Raw genomic sequence first — 10,000 nt, forward strand, 5'->3', positions numbered from 1 at the left:
ACATTTATTCATCCATTCATTCGCTCAGTCATTCATTCAGGGGGCTGCTTTAGGGACCATCGGGATGGTGAGGTGAAGGAGTACATTTATTTATCTTTTCATTCACCCCATCCTTGATTAAGAAAACGGCTATAAACGGTCATTTGAGTGGAGGAGTACGTTTATTCATCCATTCATTCACTGCCGTTCATTCTGGAGGCTGCTACATGGGCCGTAAGGTTGGTGAAGGAATACATTTATTCATCCATTCACTCTGCCGCTCTGTCATTCATTCACTCCATCCTTCAGGAAGGGGGATATAGAGGCAACAGGGGTGGTAAAGCACTACATCAATAATGATATGAATTTATTCTTTCTTTACGTCACACATTCACTCCGTCTTTCAGGAAACAGCTGTAGGGGCCGTAAGGCTGGTGAAGGAGTGTATTTATTCATCCATTCACTCTGTCATTCATTCACTCTGTCATTCATTCACTCTGTCATTCACCTGTTTATTCATTCACTCTGTCATCCATTCACTCTGTCATCCATTCACTCTGTCATTCATTCACTCTGTCATTCATTCACTCTGTCATCCATTCACTCTGTCATCCATTCACTCTGTCATTCATTCACTCTGTCATCCATTCACTCTGTCATCCATTCACTCTGTCATTCACTCTGTCATTCACTCTGTCATCCATTCACTCTGTCATTCATTCACTCTGTCATTCACTCTGTCATCCATTCACTCTGTCATTCATTCACTCTGTCATCATTCACTCTGTCATCCATTCACTCTGTCATTCACACTGTCATCCATTCACTCTGTCATCCATTCACTCTGTCATTCATTCACTCTGTCATTCACTCTGTCATCCATTCACTCTGTCATTCATTCACTCTGTCATTCACTCTGTCATTCATTCACTCTGTCATCCATTCACTCTGTCATCCATTCACTCTGTCATTCATTCACTCTGTCATTCATTCACTCTGTCATTCACTCTGTCATCCATTCACTCTGTCATTCATTCACTCTGTCATTCATTCACTCTGTCATTCATTCACTCTGTCATTCACTCTGTCATTCATTCACTCTGTCATCCATTCACTCTGTCATCCATTCACTCTGTCATTCACTCTGTCATTCATTCACACTGTCATCCATTCACTCTGTCATCCATTCACACTGTCATCCATTCACTCTGTCGGTCCCTTTCACTCTGTCATCCATTCACCTGTCATCCATTCACTCTGTCATCCAGTTCACTCTGTCATCGTCACTCTGTATCATTCACACTGTCATCCATTCACTCTGTCATCCATTCACTCTGTCAGTCCATTCACTCTGTCGTCCATTCACTCTGTCATCCTTCACTCTGTATCATTCACTCTGTCCATTCATTCACACTGTCATTCATTCACTCTGTCATCCATTCACACTGTCATCCATTCACTCTGTCATTCATTCACTCTGTCATCATTCACTCTGTCATCCATTCACTCTGTCATTCATTCACTCTGTCATCATTCACTCTGTCATCCATTCACCTGTCATCCATTCACTCTGTCATTCACTCTGTCATCCATTCACACTGTCATCATTCACTCTGTCATTCATTCACTCTGTCATCCATTCACTCTGTCATTCACTCTGTCATCCATTCACTCTGTCATCCATTCACTCTGTCATTCATTCACTCTGTCATCCATTCACTCTGTCATTCATTCACTCTGTCATTCACTCTGTCATCCATTCACTCTGTCATCCATTCACTCTGTCATCCGTTCACTCTGTTATTCACTCTGTCACCCATTCACTCTGTCATCCATTCACTCTGTCGTCCATTCACACTGTCATCCATTCACTCTGTCATTCACTCTGTCATTCATTCACTCTGTCATCCATTCACTCTGTCATTCACTCTGTCATCCATTCACACTGTCATTCATTCACACTGTCATCCATTCACTCTGTCATTCATTCACTCTGTCATCCATTCACACTGTCATTCATTCACACTGTCATCCATTCACACTGTCATCCATTCACTCTGTCATCCATTCACACTGTCATCCATTCACTCTGTCATCCATTCACTCTGTCATTCATTCACTCTGTCATCCATTCACTCTGTCATCCATTCACTCTGTCATCCATTCACTCTGTCATCCATTCACACTGTCATTCACTCTGTCATTCACTCTGTCATTCATTCACTCTGTCATTCACTCTGTCATCCATTCACTCTGTCATTCACTCTGTCATCCACTCTGTCATCCATTCACTCTGTCATCCATTCACTCTGTCATTCACTCTGTCATTCATTCACTCTGTCATTCACTCTGTCATCCATTCACTCTGTCATCCATTCACTCTGTCATTCATTCACTCTGTCATTCACTCTGTCATACATTCACTCTGTTATTCATTCACTCTGTCATCCATTCACTCTGTCATTCACTCTGTCATTCATTCACTCTCTTATTCATTCACTCTGTCATATATCCACTCTGTTATTCATTCACTCTGTCATTCATCCACTCTGTCATTCACTCTGTCATCCATTCACTCTGTCATTCACTCTGTCATCCATTCACACTGTCATTCATTCACACTGTCATCCATTCACTCTGTCATTCATTCACTCTGTCATCCATTCACACTGTCATCCATTCACTCTGTCATCCATTCACTCTGTCATTCACTCTGTCATTCACTCTGTTATTCATTCACTCTGTCATATATCCACTCTGTCATTCATTCACTCTGTCATTCATTCACTCTAGGGGGAGGGTGAAGGGGTACCTTTGTTCATCATTCACTCTGTCCTTCCTTCAGGAGGCGGCCATAGGGGCCATCGGGGTGGTCAAGGAGTACCTGGACGACAACATCCTGAGGAAGATGGTGCTGCCCAAGGCCAAGTCACTCTTCTGCCGCTCCACCAATGTCAAGGTTGGGGGGCGGGTTTGTCTGTCTGTGTATCTGTCTGTCCGTGTATCTGTCTTTCTGTGTGTCCGTCTGTCTGTCTTTCCGTGTATCTGTCTGTCCTTGTATCTGTCTGATATCTGTCTGTCTGTGTATCCGTCTGTCTGTCTTTCCGTGTATCTGTCTGTGTATCTGTCTCTGTCCGTGTATCTGTCTGTCTGTCTGTGTATCTGTCTGTGTCTGTCTGTCCATGTATCTGTCTGTCCGTCCGTGTATCTGTCTGTCCGTGTATCTGTCTGTGTCTGTCTGTCTGTCTGTGTATCTGTTTGTCCGTGTGTCTGTCTGTCTGTGTATCTGTCTGTGTATCTGTCTGTCTGTCTGTGTATCTGTCTGCGTGTGTCTGTCTGTGTATCTGTCTGTCCGTGTATCTGTCTGTCCGTGTATCAGTCTGTGTGTCTGTGTATCTGTCTGTCTGTGTATCTGTCTGTCTCTGTCTGTCCCGTGTATCTGTCTGTCCGTGTATCCGTCTGTGTGTCTGTGTATCTCTCTGTTTGTGTATCTGTCTGTCTGTGTATCTGTCTGTGTCTGTCTGTCCGTGTATCTGTCTGTCTGTCTGTGTATCTCTCTGTCCGTGTATCTGTCTGTCTGTCCGTGTATCTGTCTATCTGTCCGTGTCTGTGATGTCCAGATGGTCATTGTCGAAAACGGCTGTCATACGTCATGCTGTATTGTAGTACATTTGTATTTGTATTTGTATTTCTTTTTATCACAACAGATTTCTATGTGTGAAATTCGGGCTGCTCTCCCCAGGGAGAGCGCGTCGCTACACTACAGCGCCACCCTTTTTTTTCTGTTTTTTTTCCCCGCTTGCAGTTTCTGTGTGCAGATGTGTTGTGTTGCATTGTACTGTGTCATGTCGTATTGTGGTGTGTTGTACTGTGCTGTGTGATAGTATACAGAAACTGTTGCTGTGCGTGACACTGTGTGCGCAGATGCGTTGTGTTGTCTTGTACTGTGTCATATCGTACTGTGTTGTACTGTGCTGTAGTGTGTTGAGAGTGCTGTGTTGTGTGCTGCGTCATAATTGTGCTGTGGTGTGTTGTACTGTGTTGTATGATATTATACAGTGTTGCTGTGTGTGACACTGTGCCGGTGGACAGGTGTGTTGTGTTGCACTGTGCTATGTCATAATTGTACTGTGGTTTGTTGTACTGTGCTGTATGATATTATCCAGTGTTGCTGTGTGTGACACTGTGCCGGTGGACAGGTGTGTTGTGTTGCACTGTGCTATGTCATAATTGTACTGTGGTTTGTTGTACTGTGCTGTATGATATTATACAGTGTTGCTGTGTGTGACACTGTGCCGGTGGACAGGTGTGTTGTGTTGCACTGTGCTATGTCATAATTGTGCTGTGGTTTGTTGTACTGTGCTGTATGATATTATACAGTGTTGCTGTGTGTGACACTGTGCCGGTGGACAGGTGTGTTGTGTTGCACTGTGCTATGTCATAATTGTTCTGTGGTTTGTTGTACTGTGCTGTATGATATTATACAGTGTTGCTGTGTGTGACACTGTGCCGGTGGACAGGTGTGTTGTGTTGCACTGTGCTGCGTCATAATTGTGCTGTGGTGTGTTGTACTGTGCTGTATGATATTATACAGTGTTGCTGTGTGTGACACTGTGTGGACAGGTGTGTTGTGTTGCACTGTGCTATGTCATAATTGTACTGTGGTTTGTTGTACTGTGCTGTATGATGTTATACAGTGTTGCTGTGTGTGACACTGTGCCGGTGGACAGGTGTGTTGTGTTGCACTGTGCTATGTCATAATTGTGCTGTGGTTTGTTGTACTGTGCTGTATGATATTATACAGTGTTGCTGTGTGTGACACTGTGCCGGTGGACAGGTGTGTTGTGTTGCACTGTGCTGCGTCATAATTGTGCTGTGGTGTGTTGTACTGTGCTGTATGATATTATCCAGTGTTGCTGTGTGTGACACTGTGCCGGTGGACAGGTGTGTTGTGTTGCACTGTGCTGTGGTTTGTTGTACTGTGCTGTATGATATTATACAGTGTTGCTGTGTGTGACACTGTGTGGACAGGTGTGTTGTGTTGCATTGTACTATGTCATATGCCTACATTCATGTGTAGCCTACATCCATGTGTATGTGTGTGAGTGTGTGTGTGTGTGTATTTTACTTATATATACGATTTATTCCTTTGATTTTTTTTTTTATTAATGTATTGTACACTGATACCTTATGGTCTTAACGTGTGTGTGTGTGTGTTTGTGTGTGCGTGCGTGCGTGCGCGCATGTCATTTTAGTAATATATACCATGTTTGTTGGATGTTTTCATTTGTAAATATTGTTGTGCAGTACCCTATTGTTTTAACATGAGTATGTGTGTGTGCGGAGGAGGGGGGGGGGTTAGTCTATCGTCAGCTATTGGGAATTCTTATTTGACTAGTTTTAATCTCTTCTTACGTTGCGCATGATGATTTTATGCTAGTGGTTACAATGAGCCTGTGATAGCACAACTTAATTTCCATGTGGATTAATAAAGTGTTTTTGATTGATTGATTGATTGATTGATATCGTACTGTGGTGTGTTGTACTGTGCTGCACAATATATACTATACTATACTATACTATACAGTAGTGCAGTGTGTGTGACGCTGTGTGGACAGGTGTGTTGTGTTGCGCTGTGCTGTGTCACATCGTACTGTGGTGTGTTGCACTGTGCTGCACGATATATACTATACTATACTATACTATACTATACTATACAGTACTGCAGTGTGTGTGGCGCTGTGTGGACAGGTGTGTTGTGTTGCACTGTGCTGTGTCACATCGTACTGTGGTGTGTTGCACTGTGCTGCACGATATATATACTATACTACACTATACAGTACTGCAGTGTGTGTGGCGCTGTGTGGACAGGTGTGTTGTGTTGCGCTGTGCTGTGTCACATCGTACTGTGGTGTGTTGCACTGTGCTGTGTCACATCGTACTGTGGTGTGTTGCACTGTGCTGCACGATATATACTATACTATACTATACTATACTGCAGTGTGTGTTGTGTTGCACTGTGCTGTGTCACATCGTACTGTGGTGTGTTGCAATGTGCTGCACTATATATACTATACTATACTATACTATACTATACTATACTATACAGTAGTGCAGTGTGTGTGGCGCTGTGTGGACAGATGCGGATCAACGCCCTGTCCTGCATTGACCACCTGCTGGACAGTCTGGACAAAATGCTCATCCTGGATGACGTCCTGCCCTTCCTCACTGACATCACCTGCCAGGACCCCGATGTCGTCATCGCTGTCGTCAGTCAGTATCCCGCCCTGACAGAGGGAGATTAGGGAGTGGGGTAGGGGGAGGGGGGGTGGGGGGGGAGGGTGCGGGGTGAGTGAGTGGGGGGAGTGTGGCGCTGGATTGAGATTTTTGTATTGGGGGTGGGAGAATGATGGAAGGAGGGGGGCGGGGGGGGGGGGTTATAAGGCGTTTCTGTGAAAGGGGGCTGTTCTCTCTCTCTCTCTCTCTCTTTCCTATGTCGATTAGTAATACCATGCTTGTGCCTCTGTGTGTGTGTGTGTGTGTGTGTGTCTTATTTTTACCATGCTTATGCCTTTATGGAGTATCGTATTCGCATACTATCACTTTAAGCAGCATTGTGTAGTGCATGCAATGACATGTATAATGCAGTATTGTGTAGTGTAGACCCTGTTTCAGGGCGGGGACTGGATGAAAAAAAGCGCGCCAGTGCTTATCTATTATCCTCGATAATAAAGAATTTGTCTTCTCTTCTCTCTCTCTCTCTCTCTCTCTCTCTCTCTCTCTCTCTCTCTCTCTCTCTCTCTCTCTCAGATCACTGGTCCAAGGGAGATAATTGACTGTTGTGGTTGTGAAAAGCACTTCCTTCCCTTGTATAGAAAACCACACACACACACACACACACACACACTCTCTCTCTCTCTCTCTCTCTCTCTCTCTGAGTCTATGTTTTTTTCTGCCTTACGAATCTAAAAAAAAACATGCATGTGTTCTCTTACTCTGTGTGGGTGTGTGCGCGTGAGTGCGTGTGTGTGTAGTGGGTGGGTGGGTGAGAAGGGAGATAATGCCTTCAGTAAACTACCCTGAACAGCCCATGTACAGTCCCTGCTTTAAGCAACGCACTCACTCTTGAAGGAGCTTCCCATTAGATTATGTAATGACAAGACTGTGTGTGTGCACGTGTACGTGCGTGCATGCATGTGTGTGTGTGCATGCGTGTGTGTGTGTGTGTGCATGCGTGTGTATGTGCGTGCGTTTGTGTGTGTGTGTGCGCGCGCGCGCGTGACAGACATCTACAAACACATGCTGGGAGAGAAGCGGTTCGGACTGACCCACAACCTGCTGGCCAGTAAAGTCATGCCCTCCCTCATCCCACACACCGTCAACCCGGGACTCAACCTCGAACAGGTCCGTCTGTGTGTGTGTCTGTCTGTGTCTGTGTCTGTGTGTGAACGTGTGTCTGTATGTGCCTCTGCCATGTGTGTGTGTGTGGTTGTGTGTATCTGTGAGTGATTATCCGTGTCTGCCTGCCACTGAAAGTGTGTGTGTTGTGTGTGTGTGTCTGTCTGTCTGTCTGTGAACATGTATCTGCGTGTGCCTCTGTGTGTGTCTGTGAGTGAAGTATCCGTGTCTGCCTGGTTCTGCCAGTGTAAGTGTTTGTGGGTGGTGGGGGGGGGGGGGAAGTGGGATGGTTGTGTCTGTATGTGCCTCTGCCATGTGTGTGTGTGTGGTTGTGTGTGGACGTGTGTCTGTATGTGCCTTTGCCATGTGTGTGTGTGTGTGTGTGTGTGTGCGCGCGCGCGCGTGTGTGTGTGTGCGTGTGTGTGTATCTGTGAGTGATTATCCGTGTCTGCCTGCCACTGAAAGTGTGTGTGTTGTGTGTTTGTGTGTGTGTGTTTGTCTGTCTGTGAACATGTGTCTGCGTGTGCATCTGTGTGTGTCTGTGAGTGAAGTATCCGTGTCTGCCTGTCTCTGTAAGTGTTTGTGTGTGTGAGGGGGGTGAGGGAGGGATCGTGTATGTATGTGTGGTGGTGTATGTATGTGTATGTATGTGCGTGTGGTGGTGTATGTATGTGTGGTGGTGTATGTGTGTGCGGTGGTGTATGTGTGGTGGTGTATGTATGTGCAGTGGTGTATGTATGTGTGTGTGGTGGTGTAAGTGTGTGTGGTGGTGTATGTATGTGTGTGTGGTGGTGTATGTATGTGCGGTGGTGTATGTGTGGTGGTGTATGTATGTGCAGTGGTGTATGTATGTGTGTGTGGTGGTGTAAGTGTGTGTGGTGGTGTATGTATGTGTGTGTGGTGGTGTATGCTTGTGGTGGTGTATGTATGTGTGGTGGTGTATGTGTGTGTGGTGGTGTATGCGTGTGGTGGTGTATGTATGTGTGGTGGTGTATGTGTGTGTGGTGTATGCGTGTGGTGGTGTATGTATGTGTGGTGGTGTATGTGTGTGTGGTGGTGTATGCGTGTGGTGGTGTATGTATGTGTGGTGGTGTATGTGTGTGTGGTGGTGTATGCGTGTGGTGGTGTATGTATGTGTGGTGGTGTATGTGCGTGTGGTGGTGTATGTACGTGTGGTGGTGTATGTATGTGCGGTGGTGTATGTATGTGCTGTGGTGTATGTACGTGTGGTGGTGTATGTGTTGTGGTGTATGTGTGTGTGGTGCTGTATGCGCGTGGTGGTGTATGTATTTGAGGTTGGGTACATGTGTTTTGGTGGTGTACATGTGTGCGGTGGTGTATGTACGTGTGGTTATGTGTGTGTGTGTGTGTGTGTGGTGATGCAAATATGCGCCTAGTGCCAATACTTGTACGGTAACGTGTGCGCCCTCCCCCCCACCTCCACCTCCACGCCTACCCACACCCCCCACACCCCCACACCCCCACCCCCTGACAGTTCACCAGTCTGATGGAGGTGCTGCGAGACATGCTGGACCAGGTGGACAAACAACGCAGGAACAAGATGAAGCTGGAGGAGGTCACCATCTCCGTCCCCAACAGGTGACGCCCACATCATCATCGTCATCGTCATCACCATCATCGTCATCATCATCATCGTCATCATCATCGTCATCATCATCATCATTATCATCATCGTCGTCGTCGTCGTTTCCGTTCTCGCCATTGTTATTATCACCGTCGTTGTCATTCTCGTCATAATCATCATCATCGTCGTCATTGTCGTTCTTGTTGTCGTTCTCGTCATCATCATCGTCGTTGTCGTTCTCGTCATCATTATCGTCGTTGTCGTTCTCGTCATCATTATCGTCGTTGTCGTTGTCGTCATCATCGTCGTCGTTGTCGTTCTCGTCATCATCATCATCTTCTTCATCATCATTGTCATCGTCTTTTTCGTCATTATCATCGTCGTCGTCGTTCTCGTCATCATTATTATTATCATCGTCGTCGAAATCATCATCATTGTTGTCGTCTTCGTCGTCGTCGTCGTCATAACCACCACGCCCCGCCCCTCTTCTGGTCATCATCATCGTCATCATAATCACATTCATAATAATAATGACCATAATCATGTGTATAATAATCGCCACCGTTATAATCATAACTATATCTATTATAATCACCATCATCATCACCATCACAATCGTCATGATATTCATAATAGCATTCATGATAATCATATCCAAAATCATCATCATCGTAATCGTGATGAAAATTGTTTTTAAAAGTTAGGTGTATAGTGCCTTAACAAACAGATTTTACTCTGCTGTACAAAACAGTAGTTCCAATAAACAATACATTACGATACACCATCCGTCAAAACACGCGGTCCAGCTTTCTCAGAGTTGTCACAAACTGTGACAAGACAGTGTTGTTCCTGTCTGGAAGAGTATTTGTTTTACTGTCAAGGTGGGTTTTTTTCTGCAGACTGTTGCCAGGGGCAACAACCCTGTTGTTACCGTGGGTTGTTTTACGTGCGCTAGTCGGCATGACAGCGATGTGTCACCGAGGTTATAACGATGGAAGAGATGAAGATTGTAACGATGACGATGATGATGATGGTAGT

General features: G+C 45.4%; 1 protein-coding gene across 1 annotated transcript in view; it reads left to right on the forward strand.

Annotated features, from left to right (window-relative positions):
- The window catches only part of LOC143294640 (SCY1-like protein 2), a 433,967-nt gene that overhangs the window by 407,827 nt on the left and 16,140 nt on the right, over positions 1 to 10,000 (forward strand). Inside the window, exons 10-13 of the mRNA XM_076606016.1 lie at positions 2,825 to 2,938; positions 6,120 to 6,252; positions 7,265 to 7,383; positions 8,873 to 8,976. Coding sequence (XP_076462131.1) covers positions 2,825 to 2,938; positions 6,120 to 6,252; positions 7,265 to 7,383; positions 8,873 to 8,976 — 470 coding nt within the window. The remainder of the gene's footprint in view (positions 1 to 2,824; positions 2,939 to 6,119; positions 6,253 to 7,264; positions 7,384 to 8,872; positions 8,977 to 10,000) is intronic.

This window comes from Babylonia areolata, chromosome 20, assembly GCF_041734735.1.
Source record: "Babylonia areolata isolate BAREFJ2019XMU chromosome 20, ASM4173473v1, whole genome shotgun sequence".
Lineage (NCBI taxonomy): Eukaryota > Metazoa > Mollusca > Gastropoda > Neogastropoda > Buccinidae > Babylonia > Babylonia areolata.